General features: G+C 50.4%; 2 protein-coding genes across 6 annotated transcripts; both read left to right on the forward strand.

Moving 5' to 3' along the window:
* Nucleotides 1-1,173: 1,173 nt before the first annotated feature.
* Nucleotides 1,174-10,819, forward strand: Ap1m2 (adaptor related protein complex 1 subunit mu 2). Of its 4 annotated transcripts, none has more exons than XM_076871342.2 (12): nucleotides 1,174-1,215; nucleotides 2,732-2,888; nucleotides 3,118-3,185; nucleotides 4,932-5,062; nucleotides 5,172-5,319; nucleotides 5,412-5,538; nucleotides 6,017-6,165; nucleotides 6,268-6,339; nucleotides 8,867-9,025; nucleotides 9,937-10,062; nucleotides 10,338-10,413; nucleotides 10,797-10,819. In XM_076871342.2, exons 1-12 carry the CDS (start codon nucleotides 1,174-1,176, stop codon nucleotides 10,817-10,819), a joined length of 1,278 nt encoding a protein of 425 aa, XP_076727457.1. The 4 variants fall into 4 exon arrangements, with proteins under 4 accessions (XP_076727457.1, XP_076727466.1, XP_076727470.1 ...); XM_076871351.2 differs by having other exon boundaries at nucleotides 6,023-6,165; XM_076871355.2 differs by having other exon boundaries at nucleotides 5,037-5,062.
* Nucleotides 10,820-12,776: 1,957 nt separating this feature from the next.
* On the forward strand, nucleotides 12,777-15,206 carry Cdkn2d (cyclin dependent kinase inhibitor 2D). Of its 2 annotated transcripts, XM_076871371.2 has the most exons (3): nucleotides 12,777-12,792; nucleotides 13,079-13,234; nucleotides 14,254-15,206. In XM_076871371.2, the coding sequence occupies exons 2-3, from the start codon at nucleotides 13,094-13,096 to the stop codon at nucleotides 14,611-14,613; spliced, it is 501 nt and encodes a 166-aa protein (XP_076727486.1). In that variant the 5' UTR covers nucleotides 12,777-12,792; nucleotides 13,079-13,093; the 3' UTR covers nucleotides 14,614-15,206. The 2 variants fall into 2 exon arrangements, with proteins under 2 accessions (XP_076727486.1, XP_076727482.1); XM_076871367.2 differs by lacking the exon at nucleotides 12,777-12,792 and having other exon boundaries at nucleotides 12,834-13,234.
* Nucleotides 15,207-15,470: the final 264 nt, after the last annotated feature.

Below are 15,470 nucleotides of genomic sequence, written 5' to 3' on the forward strand. Positions count from 1 at the left end.
AAAAGAGCAGTGACATTATCTATTTCCACTCTCACTGAGCCACAGATGATGTTTAATAAATAAATATTCATGTACTAAATAAATCATCCTCACAAAGAAACAGCTTTCAGTAGGATATGGTGGGGCTCTCCTGTAATCCCAGCAACTCTGTAATCCCAGCAGCTCAAGAGGCTGAGGCAGGAGGATCAAAGCCAGCCTCAGAAATTTAGTAAGACCTTGGATAACTTAGCAAGAATCTCTCTTAAAAAAAAAAAAAAAAAAAAAAAAAAAAAAAAAAAAAAAAGCTTTACATGCCCCTGAGTTCAATCCCTGGTACTAAAAGGAAAAAGAAAACAGCTTCCATGTGCCCAGTTTAGCACACATAGTAGTTGTTCAGTAAATATTTGCTAAACCACTATTATTATGTCTATATAATAATCCACTTATTTTCTGACATTCTATCAGAATGTACCAGAGTAGGAGTATTTATTTTATTTTATTTTTTTGCTGAGGATGGAACTCATGGCCTCATATATACTACTACAGGAAACTCACTGCCACTGATCTACGCTTCCAGCCTTTTTTTTTTTTTAAAATGAGTGAAAAAGAACACTAGGATTAAGAAAAGCAGCTACATTTGTCCTACTCTGAGCGCTATCCATGTTTTCTGGCACTGAATGGAAAAACGATTGAGTTTGAACAGAGTCATATAGTAGTAAAATTCATTATATGGATGAATGAATTGGACAAATATTGGGTCGACAGCGAGGGGCTCTGGGGACAAACATAAACAGGCCGAGGTCCTCCCCTACTGGGACTGACATTCCCGCGGGAGAGATAGGGAATGAACAGGAAGGGTGACTAAGTGGAGGATGGACGGAGGGAGGAATGGGAGGAGGGATGGCTGGGCGCATGGAGGACGCACGGTCAACTGGACCGGGTTCGGTGCGCCCCAGCACTCCTGAGTGCCTGGGGAAGGGAGGCGGGGCCGTTCTTCCGCGCTTAGTCTAGCTCCTCCCAGCCCCTGTGGCCAGTCAGGTCGGCCGACCGCGACGCTCACCTGGCGGCCTCCCCTTTAAGAGGCGCTCACCTGGGCGCTCACCTGGGTGCGGGCGCTTCCGCAGGAAGAGGAAGCTGCACGGTCGTCGCCTCTCGGATCGCCCCGTCCGTCTCCCAGGTCCACCGGCCTCCACCATGTCCGCCTCAGCAGTTTTCATTCTTGACGTCAAGGGCAAGGTGAGGGTGGCTAGAGGGACGGTGGGACCGACAGGTGAGGCGCGCTCCGTGGGATCCGGGGCCCACCTCTCTCCTCCGCGCAGGCTAGGCAGGTCTTGGAGGCGTGGGGACCCCGCCGTCCCAGCAATCCCTGGGAGTCCCGCTTACTCCCCAAGTGGCCTGGGGACAGTCAGGCTCTCAGAGCCTCCATTCCCCTTTATGCAGAAGTGGGGACAACAGGGCCGGGCTGCAGCTCAGTGGGTGGGGTGCTCGCCCCGTGTGCCCAAGGCCTGGGTTCAGCCCCCAACGGGAACAACAAAGGTCCCCACCCAGTGCTCATTAGAATACGTATCAACCACTTGGCTTAGTGGCCCTGCTGCAAGGTTAAGCGCTCTGTAAATTGAGATTCATTCCATCGCCAGTGTTAATGGCACCTCTGGGGAAAGGGGCTGGAACCCTCTTTTCCCTATGGGCCCGCCTTGCCCCTTCCTGAAGCCCCTTGCCCTTAAAGGTGGTGATGACAGTGATGGTGAAGGTGAAAACATAGTAGTGAGAGCCAGGCGAGGCCGCTCCTGCCTGTAAACCCAATGGCTCCGAAGCCTGAGGCAGGAGGATCTCGAGTTCAAAGCCAGCCTCAGCAAAAGCAAGTCGCTGAGCAATTCAGTGAGACCCTGTCTCTAAAATAGGGCTGGGGATGTGGCTCAGTGGTCGAGTGCCCTTGAGTTCAATCCCTGGTACTCCCCCCTCAAAAAAAAAAAAAAAAAAAATAGTAGTGAGAGCCCAGCCAGGGAGTGGTACCAGCCTATAGTCCAGCTACTCAGGAGGCTGAGGCAGAGAGAGGATCACTGAGTTTCAGAGTAGCCTGGGCAACATAGGGAAACCCAGCCTCAAGAAAACCAGCAAATAAAAATTAAAATAAATTAAAAACAGGTAATACCAACCTCTCCCATGGACAAGAGCAGAATTCTGAAGCCTTGGTTCAATTTGTCTCTGCACTTCTTATGACTTATAAATTCAGTTTACCCAATCTGTAAAATGGAGATGCTGATGTGGCAACAATGAAATAAACTGAGAAATGTCAAACCTTTGTTCCTTTTATGTTTTTGCGGTGATGGAGAGTGAACCCAGTGTCTCATGCATTTGAAGCAAACACTCTGCCGCTGAGCTACATCACAACCCTTTTTTATATTAAGATAGGAGCTTGCTAAATTACTCAGGTTGGCCTTGAACTTGCGATCCTCTTGCTTCAGCCTTCCCAGTCACTGGGAGTAGCTGGGATTATGGGCTGTGCACCACCATGCTAGCACAATCCTCCTTGGCAGGAAGCACACTGGGTTTCAGTGAGGGCTCTGAATACATTAGCTGTTGTTATCATGTGCCCATTTTATAGGCAGGGAAACTGAGGCACACAGAAGCAGAGCCTTGGCCTTCTCTCCTCAACTGGGAAATCCAGTCAGAACTGGACACTCTGAGGCCCCAAGGTTGTGGGTTCTCAAATACTGGGGGTGACCAGGTCATCCCCTTTATCCACCCTTAGCCCCTGATCAGCCGCAACTATAAGGGCGATGTGGCCATGAGCGAGATTGACCATTTCATGCCTCTGCTTATGCAACGGGAGGAGGAGGGTGCCCTGGCACCACTACTGAGCCATGGCCGGGTCCACTTCCTGTGGATCAAACACAGTAACCTCTACTGTATCCAGCCCAGGTAGGGCCCCTGGGGGCTCAGGGTGGTGGCACTTAGGCACTGAGAGGGTGACCTAAGGACAGGAATTGCATAGCACACCTGCAGCGACTCGGGTTATCTGTAGGGGTGGTTTGCAATGGGGGTAATGGCAGGACATAGATTGGAAGTTCAGGATCTGTACTGCATTTGAGCCCCTCCCCTCCAATGTCACCTTTTCCTTAACCTTGCTGCGCCCAGTGGTGGCCACCACACTGAAGAATGCCAATGCCTCCATGGTATACTCCTTCCTCTACAAGACTGTGGAGGTAAGTACTGGCCTCTCATTGGCCCACTGTTCTGTGCCCACCTCTTTCAAGGATCCTATCTCCCAGGAAACCAGCCTTCCCTGGCCTTCTCTAGGGGTCTCTGGGTTAGCCTGTGCTTCCCCATCAAAGGCTCCTTAGCTGTTCAGATCATCTCTTCTTCTGGGTGCAGTGTGATCTCAGTGTCTTGGGAGGCTGAGGCAGGAGGATTGCAAGTCTAAAGCCAGCCTCATCAACTTTGTGAGGCCCTAAGAAACTCAGCAAGACTTTGTCTCTAAAATATGAAAAAGGGCTGGGGATGTGGCTCAGTGGTAAAGCACCCCTGGGTTGGTTCAATCCCTGGGACACACCCCCCCACAAAAGATCATCTCTTTCTCTACTGCAGGAACCAGGGAGATCCCTGAGCCAGCGGGCTTAGGATCCAGCCCCAGCTTCCCCACTTCCTGTTACTTGACCCTAAACAAGTCCTACCTCAGGGTTGTTGTGCAATTTAATGAAATTAATATGTATAAAGTGCCTAGAACAATCTCCAGTGCAGTCATCCCTTGATATCCACTGGGGATTGGTCCCAGGACATTCCAAGATGCCAATATCCAAGGATGCTCAAGTCTCTTGTATAAAATGTTCTAGTATTTCATAGAACCTATGCACATCCTTCTGTAGACTTTAAGTAATCTCAAGATGAAATTATAATGCTAAGTGCTATGTAAATCTATATAAAGTTGTAGATTGTATTGTTTAGGAATCATGACAGGATTTTATTCAAGTTCAGCACAACACGCAACTTTCTTTTTTTTTTTTTTAAAACTAGAAATTGAACCCAAGGGTGCTTTACCACTGAGCTATCTTGGGGATGTGACACAGGTTCAAACATGAAATTAACTTATATTTTGCTAGGTGGTGGCATACACCTATAATCTGGGTGATTCAAGAGAGGCAGAAGCCAGGAAGATTGCAAGTTCAAAGCCAGCCTCAGTAACTTAGAGAGGCCCTCAGCAACTTAGAGAGACTCCGTCTGAAAACAAAAAATAAAGAGTGCTGTGGATATGGCTCAGTGATAAATCACCCCTGACTTCAATCCCCAGTCCCCCCCAAAAGAAAATAATTTATGTTTTATAGACACCTTATACATATAGACTGAAGATCTTTTTTTGTTTTCGTTTTTTGGGTACTGGGGTTGAACTCGGGGCACTCAACCACTGAGCCATATCCCCAGCCCTACTGTATTTTATTTAGAGACAGGGCTCACTGAGTTGCTTAGGGCCTCACCTTTGCTGAGGCTGGCTTTGAACTCGTGATCCTCAGCCCTCCTACTTCAGCCTTCCACTGGCATTACAGGCATGTGCCGCCATGCCCGGCTAGTTACAGTTCTCTATGACTCACATACAACAACAAAAAATACACAACACACATACTTGATACATAAATTTATAAAATCCTTTTAATTCCTTCCTCCAGAAGTCTTCTTTACAGAATTTTCCTAGACCTCTCTGCCCTCTAGGATCCTGTGGCTGCTTGTATTTTCCTCCTTGCTGTCCCTGATTGGATTGGATTGGTTCTGTGATCCATCCATTTTCCATTTTCCCCATGAGGGGAGAGAACCTGTCTGCTTTCTCTAACATTAATGTCCCAGCACAGGCACAGAGTAGGTACTCAATAATTGCTTCTTGGATGGTGGCTTCAATGACTGCAGACACAGCCCATGGCCATAGCCACACCTATGTGGCAATCTGTCTGCCCCCACCTCAGGTCTTCTGTGAATACTTCAAGGAGCTGGAGGAGGAGAGCATCCGTGACAACTTTGTCATTGTCTATGAGCTGCTGGATGAGCTCATGGACTTTGGTTTCCCACAGACCACGGACAGCAAGATCCTACAGGAGTGAGTGGGCCACATGGGCAGCTGCGGCTGGGCCGTGGGTGGAAGGAATCCAGAAAGGCCCAGAGGTGTTCCAGGGACTAGCTGCTGGTCCCCATTGCCCTCCTGCCAGGTACATCACACAGCAGGGCAACAAACTGGAGACTGGCAAGTCACGGGTGCCACCCACGGTAACGAACGCCGTGTCTTGGCGCTCTGAGGGCATCAAGTACAAGAAGAATGAGGTCTTCATTGATGTCATAGAGTCTGTCAACCTACTGGTGAGGCCCCGCATCTCCACTCCACCCCCATCACGGCCTACCAGCAGGAGAGGGGACCCTAAGCCTGATGACCTCCATGTGTCTGTCTGCAGGTCAACGCCAATGGCAGTGTCCTGCTGAGTGAGATCGTGGGGACCATCAAGCTCAAGGTGTTTCTCTCCGGAATGCCTGAGCTGCGGCTTGGCCTCAATGACCGCGTGCTCTTTGAGCTCACTGGCCGTAAGATTCTGGGGGATCCTCTGACCCAAAGCATGCCCAAGGGAACCAGAGAGCCCAGGGCACTGGGAACGCAAGGAATGCAGTCAGATCTGAAATACGTTCTTGCGCGCCCTCTGCTGGTCAATCACAGTGCTGCAGTTGCAATTTCATTGAGCAAAAGCTTTTCCATTGTCAAAGCGCGAGAGGCGCACACACTGGTGGAATTTGACATCCTCCTGCTGCATTCCAGGAGCAGCTCTCTATCTTGCCCTCATGGCCTTGATATTCTAGTGGGAGAAGACACATCAGCATCATGTTTAAAAGGCTGACATCAATATCCAGGCTCTGGCTTCACATCTTAGCTCTGCCCTACCAGTTGCTTATGCTCTCTGGGCCTCAGGTGCCTCATCTGTCTACACCTTGGTAGTGCTGGGTAGGGAAGGTGGAGATACAGACCCTACCCTGGCATCCAAGGTCACTGTCTTTACTGACCTCCGAGTTTCAGGCAGCAAGAACAAGTCCGTGGAGCTGGAGGATGTCAAATTCCACCAGTGTGTGCGCCTCTCGCGCTTTGACAATGACCGCACCATCTCCTTTATCCCGCCTGATGGTGACTTTGAGCTTATGTCCTACCGCCTCAGCACCCAGGTGAGGCATAGTCAAGCCCTGTGGGAATGGGGTGGTGGTGTGGATGAGCTGGGATGAGGGTTGATCCCAGAGTCTCTGAAAACTCTTCTGTTCTGACTGCAGGTCAAGCCACTGATATGGATTGAATCTGTCATCGAGAAGTTCTCCCATAGCCGAGTGGAGATCATGGTCAAGGTGGGTCCTGCGGCGAACATGTTAACAAGGAATGGTCTTTCCCACTTATCTTTTTTCCTCCTGCTGTTCTTCTTCTGCTGCATTTTTTCCTCTTAATTTATTTATTTTTTCTTCTTCTTTATATTGGGAATTGAAACCAGGACATTGTGCAAGCTAGACAAGTGCTCTACCACTAAGCTACATGCTCAACCCTCAGGTTCTGAGTTTTTTTTTTTTTTTTAAAGAGAGAGAGAGAGAATTTTTTAATATTTATTTTTTAGTTTTCGGCAGACACAACATCTTTGTTTGTATGTGGTGCTGAGGATCGAACCCGGGCCGCACGCATGCCAGGCGAGCGCGCTACCGCTTGAGCCATGTCCCCAGCCCTCCCACCCCTTTTTATTGTATTTAGAAACTGGGTCTCCCTAAGTTGCCCAGGCCAGCCTCGAACTTGTGATCCTCCTGCCTCAGTCCTAAGTAGCTCGGATTGCAGGCATGTGCCACCATGCCCACCTCTTCAGAGTCCTTAACTTGTGATTTTCACAAAGAAAGTTCTCAGTAATATTTCAATAACAAAAGGACTATTAACTATTCGTTATGTAATTTTAACTGACTCTGTACTTTGTACAGAGACTGAGGGATGTGAGAGAAGACCAAAAATCTTGCAGGTCAGAGTACTTGAAGGTCAAAGAACTTGCAGGTTGGGACTGGGGTAGTGGCTCAGCAGTAGACTGCTCCCCTAGCACCTGTGAGACGCTGGCCTTGATCCTCAGCACCACATAAAAATAAATAAATAAAATAAAGGTATTGTGTCCAACTACAACTAAAAAATATAATTTCTTTCTTTCTTTCTTTTTTTTTTTTTTTTTCTTGTGGTTGCTGGGGATTGAATCCAGGGCCTTGTGCATGTGAGGCAAGCACTCTACTAACTGAGCTATATACCTGGCCCAAAACTAATATTTAAAAAAAATTGGGGGGCGGGGCTGGAGTTGAGGCTCAGTGGCAGAACGCTTGCCTAGCATGGGTGAGGCACTGGGTTTAATCCTCAGCACCACATAAAGATAAATAAATACATAAAGATTTAAAACAAACAAACAAACAAAAAAACAACCTTGCAGGTCAGTTGATGAGATAGATCAATGATCCACAGATCTTGTCTGATAGGTGATCACCACAGGTAATAGGAGCTGGGCATACATGAGGCCTGTGATGTTCTTTTCTTTTTCCTTTTCTGATTTTTTTTTTTTTTTTTGGCAGGGGGTACCAGGGATTGAACCCAGAAACACTTGACCACTCAGCCATATCCCCAGTCCTTTTTATGTTTCATTTTGAGAAGGACCTCACTAAGTTACTTAGAGCCTTGCTAAATTGCTGAGGCTGGCTTTGAACTCATGATCCTCCTGCCTCAACCTCCCGAGCTGCTGGAATTACAGTCATGTGTGTCCGTGTGTGGCCCTACTTGATTTTTTTTTTTTTTTTAAGTACCAGGGATTGAACCCAGGGGTACTCCGCCACTGAGCCACATCCTCAGCCCTATTATACAGAGTCAGGGTCTCCTTGAGTTGCTTATTACCTCGCTTTTTCTAGGGCTGGCTTTGAACTTACAATCCTCCTGCCTCTGTCTGCTGAGCTGCTGGGATTACAGGCATGCACCCCTGCACCTGGCCCAATCTTTCCTTATCCCATTCCTCTTCCCTTCCTTCATTCCCTTTCATTCATTTCTCTCCACCTACTCCACTGATCTTCCTTCTATTTTTATTTTCATCCCCCTGCCCCTTATTTTTGAATAGCTTCAGTTTTTGTGTTTTTTTTTTTTTTGAGGGAGGGGCTGGGGGTTGGGGTACACAGTTCCAGCACTTCCAAAAGAGAGAGAGAAAGAGAGAGAGAGATCCTAGTCTGCCCTGTCCCTCTCTGTCCTGACCCAGCTCTGTCATCATTTACTTGGACTTGGGTATTCCTGGTCCCCTGGCTTCCACTCTTGGCCCCTATGTTCTATTCTCCAGATGATGCCTGAACACCTAAGCCAGTCAGGATCTCAGAAGCCAGTCAGCTCAGAACCTCCATGGCTCCTATCTGACCTGGCATAAAAGCCAGGAACACAAGGTGGTAGAGTCCCCGCCCAGTTTGCTCTGTTAAGTCCCTGCCTGCACTTCCTCTCACTGTCCCCTTTGTTCGTTCACTCCCTCCAGCCAAACCAGCCTTCTCACTGTTTCTGAAGCACACCCAGCAAAATGCTACCAAGGGGCTTTGCACTAGCTGTTTGTTCCCTCTCCCTCGATCACCCTGCTACCACCACCCAGATACCCACATGGCACCTTCCATCCATCTCCTTTAGTTCTTTGCTTAAATGTCACCTCCCAGAAGCTTTCCCTGACCATCTGCCCCCTTTAAAGTTGTTGTCCCAGGGGATGTAGCTCAGTGACAGAACACTTGCCCAGCATGCAGGGGAGGCCCTGGGTTCATTTTCATTACTGAAAAGAAAGGGCTTGGTGGATGTTGGCAGAATATATCATTGAATTCTTCATGCTCATGCTCTCTCCCTGGACAGGCCAAGGGCCAGTTTAAGAAGCAGTCAGTGGCAAATGGCGTGGAGATATCTGTTCCTGTACCCAGTGATGCTGACTCTCCACGCTTCAAGACCAGCGTGGGCAGTGCCAAGTATGTGCCAGAAAAGAATGTCGTTATTTGGAGTATCAAGTCCTTCCCAGTGAGTACTGGCGACAGGCAGGACATGTGAGGGAAAGAGGGGACTGGCATGGTGGGGGGATGAGGTGGGGAACGGATCAGGCACCCACATATGTATGTGTACATGTGCTTATCCTTTGGGAGGGATAAAGGGTAGAACTCAGACCAATCTTCATGATGGAAAGTGGGTTTAAATGCCACATCCCACCCCAAGTTCTTAGGAAACCAGCCCTGGATTCAGATTTCTCACCCTGGACTTTCTGAGCCTGGTGAGTTTGGAAAATCTGCTGCCTCTCAGGGACTCAGTTTGCTTATCTATCAAATAAGCTGACTGATGATTTAGCTATATCCTTGGGTCACTGGAAGATTTTTTTTTTTTTTTTTTTTTTTTTTTTTTGAGATGCCATCCTGCTATATTGCCTAGACTGGCCTCAAACCCCTGGGCTCAAGTGGTCTTCTGACTCACCCTCCTGTGAGGGGGGACTACTGGGGTACCACTGTCCTCAGCCACTGAAGGATTTGGTCTGTTCATGTCATCTGGGTATGGGGGTTATCCTCAGGCCTGAGAAGACAGGAGATGGTAATTCAATCCCCGCACCTCTGTGTTTTACAGTTAGAGTCTTCCATGAGTCTTAAGCAGGTGCCTTTCCTTTCTTTTTGTGGTGCTGGAGATGAAACCCAGGGGTGCTTCACTACTGAGCCACATCCCAGCCCTTTTTATATTTTATTTAGAGAGTTTTACTAAATTGCTAAGGCTGGCCTTGAATTTGTGATCCTCCTGCCTCACCCTCCTGAATCACTTGGATTACAGGCATGCACCATCTCACCCCTGTATAATGGGCTGCATGCAGAGATTGCTCCCGGGACTGTCGTGAAGATGGTCTGGAATGGATAGGGGGCCCTTGTGCAGCTGATGTCCCCATGTATTCTCAGGGGGGCAAGGAGTACCTGATGCGAGCCCACTTTGGCCTCCCCAGTGTGGAAAAGGAAGAGGTAGATGGCCGGCCCCCCATTGGGGTCAAGTTTGAGATTCCCTACTTCACTGTCTCTGGCATCCAGGTAAGGGAAGTGGGTAGGGAAGTGCCTCTCTGTGCCTTCAGTGGGTTCCCTGTTTCTCCTGTGCCTTGTCTCAAGTCACCTGGGAATACAAGTGTGAGCCACCATGTCAGCCCACGTCTTTCCTTTCTGTCCTGGACCACCTTCTCTCTGTTCATGCCATGCCACTTCCTTATTACCCTGTGTCATATATTCCCTTGGCCCAAACCATCGTTCCCTTCTGACCCATGGCATCTCACTCCTACAAGCCTGGGCCACCTCATTTTGTTCCCTTTCAGGTCCGTTACATGAAGATCATTGAGAAAAGCGGTTACCAGGCCCTGCCCTGGGTTCGTTATATCACCCAGAGTGGCGGTAAGGCAGCCTGGTTCCTGGGATGATGGGGTCAGGGAGATGGAGGGGAGTGGGATCTCAGGGCTTAAACAGTGCTAAAATTCAACAGCCAGCCCTGCCTGTTCACAAGCCACAGTGAACCTCTGTACATCTATAAAATGGAGTCAGTGTCCAGGTCCAGGTTGGGTAAGGTTAGGATAAGGGACTGAATTCTTAGTACTTCCATCTGCTGCCTGGAAACCAGATTGTTGTCAAGGTTACCTTGTTTAACTCCATCCTGAGCTTTGTTAAATACTCTCGAGGATGATTATGAATGCTGGGGCAGGGGATGGATTTTAGGGGACTGTTCCTGTTCCTCTTTTCCTCAGTTCTTATAGGGCCCCTGCTCATTGTTTTTTCTGCAGATTATCAACTTCGTACCAGCTAGATGGGAGAAGAAGTGGGGGTTTGAACATGGGGGATCCCTCTCCTCAGGGCCCCTCTGCATATTTTAGAGAGGAGCTGGAGATGTGTGGTTGTGTGTGGTTGTGTGTGTGTGGGCAGGCCACTGACTTAGCAAGTTTCCTGCTCCCAGCACCCAACCCCCACCTTGTATCTTCTACTAATGGGCTGGGAGGGGATGGTCTCTTTGCCTTCCTTACTCTTGGGGCCCCCCCACCATGATTTTATATGAAGAAATATCATAGGGGCTTGAATCCCCCCCTCATGAGTGCCTTCTTGCAGGGTCCTGCCTTAGAGTGTACTGGGGACCCCTCCTTCTTCACAGCTGCTGAGCCCAGAGGCTCCTCAAGCCTGTTACTCTGAGCTTTAGGATGTCATTAAAATGATGAATCTCCTTGCTGAGTACATGCTTCTTGGCTGGGGACTGGGGATGTTAGTTATGTCCCTGAAATGCTGATTGGGAGTGTTCATTTGACACATGTCCATTTCTTAGCCCTGGTCATCCCTCACCTAGGCTAGGGCAGTAATCACCCTGGTGACCTGCTCGTGCCTGAACTTCCCCACCACAGTCTGGTTTTCCCCCGTAGCAGGCAGAGGGGTGGCTGTTAACTTCTTTCTTTTTGGGGGGTTCCAGGGATTGAACCCAAGGGTGCCTAACCACTGAGCCACATTTCAGACCCCTTATAGCCTTGCTATATTGCTGAGGCTGGCTTTGAACTTGTGATACTCATGCCTCAGCCTCCTAAGCCACAGGCTTGTGCCACCATGCCTAACCCATGATTGTTAATTTCTTAGTCACATCAAGGTTTCTCTTCCTAGATCCTTCCTGAGGTTCCAGTGTTGTTCAAAGTAAAAGCCAATGCAGCCCACAGGCCCCATCTGCACAACCCCACCCTATTTCCCACCCACCCTCCCTGACCTCATCCCACTCTTACTTTCTAAGTCATAGCAAGCACACGTACCTCAGGGCCTTTGTGCCTTACACCAGTCTTGGTTTCCCCACAGAGCCATGAGGCCCCCTTCCTCACCCTCAGGTTTTAAATCAAATGCCACCTCTTTAGGGAGGTTATTCCTGTGACCTTGACCTGTTTTATCAGTTCCAGAGCCTTTACCACTGTGAAGAGATTTTTAATTACTCCTCCTGCAGCAGGAGCCACCTGGCTAGCTCTCAGTTGAGCGCCTCCAAGAGGTGCTCTGTAAAGATTTGTATAAAGACCTCTGTGGCCACCTTCTGCCACTCTCCTGGGAGGCTCGCCCACGTGGCAGCTGTAGGGTCAACTTTTCTCACTAGCCCACCCTGAGCCAGAATATGATTTCGTTCTCACGCAACCCATTTCCCCTTTTGTGTTTTTTCGTGGTTTCTGACGCTAAAAGTTCCTTGAATGTGCGATCCCAAGTGTCCAGAACGGTTCTTGCATGCGGTGGAGGAATGAATGAAAGTGCTTAGTGCATATTAAGGGCTAATAAACGCTTCTTAGATGAATGGATGCTAGGAGGCCGGACCGAGAGGCTCCAGCCTTGCCTCCCTTCCCTCTGGGGGGCACCGAAGTCCCAGAGAAGTCCACGCTACACTCTTCCTGACCTTTCTCCCCGGGGCAGTTAAACCGGCTCTCTTTCCCGCCCGCCTGGCGGGTTTGAAAACCGAAAACCCCGCCGTTGCGGGCGGCCCACCGTTCGCCGCTTCCTGGCCAATCAGGAACGATACCTCCCACGCCGCCGCGCGGAACCTCCCCGAAGACGCTCTGTCATTGGCTGCCAGGAGCATGTGGGCGGAGCTCTATTAGGTTGAGGTTTGGCAAGGAGGCTCCGCTACTGTGTAGCGAGTTCGTAAGAAAACAAATTGGCGGTGTTCGGGGGTGGGGCCTCGAGTGCGCTGACTCCGCCCCCTGGCGTCTGATTTTGCCGCAGCGGCGGCAGCGCAGGCTCAGAACAGACCCCGCCCGTCGTGGAGGAGGGAGGGTGAGTTGCGGGGAGACCCTGCCCCTAAGGGGCGGGCGCCGGGCAGTGCCCTACCGGCGGCGGAGGGTTGGGCCGAGTTCCCAGCCCCTCTCCGCCCGCCCGGTTGACAGGGGGAGAAGCCGGCTGCGAGGGCGGGGGTCTCACGGGAGCCTTGCGCCAGCGAGCCAGGCCAGAAGTCTAGCGTAGGCCGGGCGCACCGGGGCCGAGCCCCGAAAGGGCTGTTTGGGCCAGCAACGGCTGGCTCCCCGGCACTAACCGGGCTGGGGTGTGGCGGGGGGCTTCGCAGGCCACCAGTATCGACATGTTGCTTGAGGAGGTCCGCGTTGGCGACAGACTGAGTGGGGCCGCGGCCCGGGGCGACGTGCAGGAGGTGCGCCGCCTTCTGTACCGCGAGCTGGTGCACCCCGACGCCCTGAATCGCTTCGGCAAAACGGCTCTGCAGGTGAGGCCCGGCTGGCCGGGGGCAAAGGCGGGGCAGTGGAACCCAGCGAGGGTTCCCTTCCTTGATGACCCCCTGGGCTCCAGTCCTTCTCTAGGCTGATATTGTACCTCAAGGTCCCTTTTTTAGGTGGGTAATGGGGGGTGGTGAAGGTGGGGGTTTGGGAGGGCTTTTCATCTTTCCTTGAGGATTCATTGTTTTCTGCATGCGGGGAGAATTCGTTTTCCTTTGGGAGGTTCTTATTCAGCGGGTGGGTTTCAGCTTCTTTGGATCCCAGCTTCATGAGATAGCTTAAGTTTCTTGGGGCTTCCATGCAGAGAGCCAGTCTCTGGAAAAGATGAGTTCTTGTCTCCCTGAGAAGGAGGGACCCCTTTTTCTAGGTAGTCCTCTAAAAGTTATCTGGTTATTTGAGGGGAGTCTTCATTTCTGAGGATTGTATGGATTCTTGGCATCTTATGGGGGCCCCAATAGAACTGTGTCATATTGTATTCCCTGGGAACATTTTACAGGGGAAACGCCCCACTTCTTGAGGGACATCAGGTATCCCCAGGAAGATTCCCTTATAAAGGATGGGGCTTTTTCCTGGAAAAAGTATTTTCAAATTATCTGGGCATTTCCTTTCCCTTGAGACACCTGCCAAGTTATTTGGGGGCAGTTCTCAGTCTCCAGGGGCTTATTTCCTGGAGGGGGCTTTAGATTTCCTGATGATTTCCCATATGTGGGGGGCTCTGTTTCCTTGGGGTAGGGAACGTTCTTGGGTTCCTTGAAAGTTCTCCTGGAGGTTATTCTTTTTGTTAGGGTCTCGCTGTATTATTACGGGAATGATCAGCTTCTTGAGGATCCCAGAATTTGTTCTCTTGGGTCTCACTATCCCTGGGGACTGGTGTTTCCTGGAGTGTCCCCATTCTCTAGAGGACCTCTTCTCTTGCATTCTCTATTCGTGAGGACCCCTCTTTTGGGATGACCATTTTCTCTCCAGTGACCCTTCCTTGGGGACTTCCTGACCCTCTGTCGCAACATAGGTCATGATGTTTGGCAGTCCCGCCATCGCTCTGGAACTTCTGAAGCAAGGTGCTAGCCCCAATGTTCAGGATGCCTCCGGTACCAGTCCAGTCCATGATGCAGCTCGCACTGGATTCCTGGACACCCTGAAAGTCCTCGTGGAGCATGGTGCTGATGTCAACGCGCCTGATGGCACTGGGGCGCTCCCCATCCATCTAGCTGTGCAGGAGGGCCACAGTGCTGTGGTCAGCTTCCTGGCTCCTGAGTCTGATCTTCAACACAGGGATGCCAGGGGGCTTACACCCTTGGAGCTGGCACGACAGAGAGGGTCTCAGGACATCATGGACATCCTGCAGGGGTGCACAGTGATCCCACTGTGAGCCAGGGCCACTCTACCCAGCAAGAGAACCCACTAGGTTCTGTCAGAAGAGGAGGGAAGAAACACTTTCTCTCCTCACTCCTCTTGCTCTTTACAGAAGGGGGAGGAGGACCAGTTTGTGGCTTATTGGTGTTGATTTTTGGGGGAGTGTGTGTTTGGGGGACATTTCTCATTTGTTTTTCTCACCCCTTTTGGTGTGTTGGACAGAGAGGGCTCCTATAGGCAACAGCCACCGAAACGGTTCATTTTGTCTGCACCCCGGGCTGCTGGGGCTGCAGACTAGACCCAAGTGCAAAGCGCTTAAAGCCCCAGCCCCAGAGTGAGTCATCACCTCCAAGGCTCCAGGAACCTGGTGACTTTGGCCGGCTGTGCTCAGAGAGATCCCTGAAGTGTGAGCTCTGTCTTGGGCATGGGGGGCAGGGAGGGAAGTGTTTCAAATCAATAAAAGGGTAGTATGAGTAAATATTTTGTTGGAAGCTTGTTTTCCAGTCTCTTGTACAGCGTTTAAAAAAGAGATTCTATTTATTAAGCTTTATGGAAAAAATTGTGTGATAATTTAATGTTTCTACCCATTAAATTAAAACTTGTGCATGATCACGGCTTGGGTGGCTTCTGATTTGTGAGGTTGAGATGAAGACTCACGCGACCAGAATGTCGATGGGGATGAGCATCGGGGCCGGGGGTCTCAGAAGCTGTGGGGGAGGGGAGAGCGTGGTCACTCCCAGAGCGCTAGGGTGAGCGAGCTGGGTGGGGCAGCGGTTGGCGCTGTCGGAACGGAAGGGAGGCAGGAAACCGCGAGTGGAGAAAGGGCCCCCAGATGTCAGCTGGCTGCCCTGAGCCAGAAGGGTGGGGAGGTGG

Source organism: Callospermophilus lateralis, chromosome 1, assembly GCF_048772815.1.
Source record: "Callospermophilus lateralis isolate mCalLat2 chromosome 1, mCalLat2.hap1, whole genome shotgun sequence".
Taxonomy (NCBI): domain Eukaryota; kingdom Metazoa; phylum Chordata; class Mammalia; order Rodentia; family Sciuridae; genus Callospermophilus; species Callospermophilus lateralis.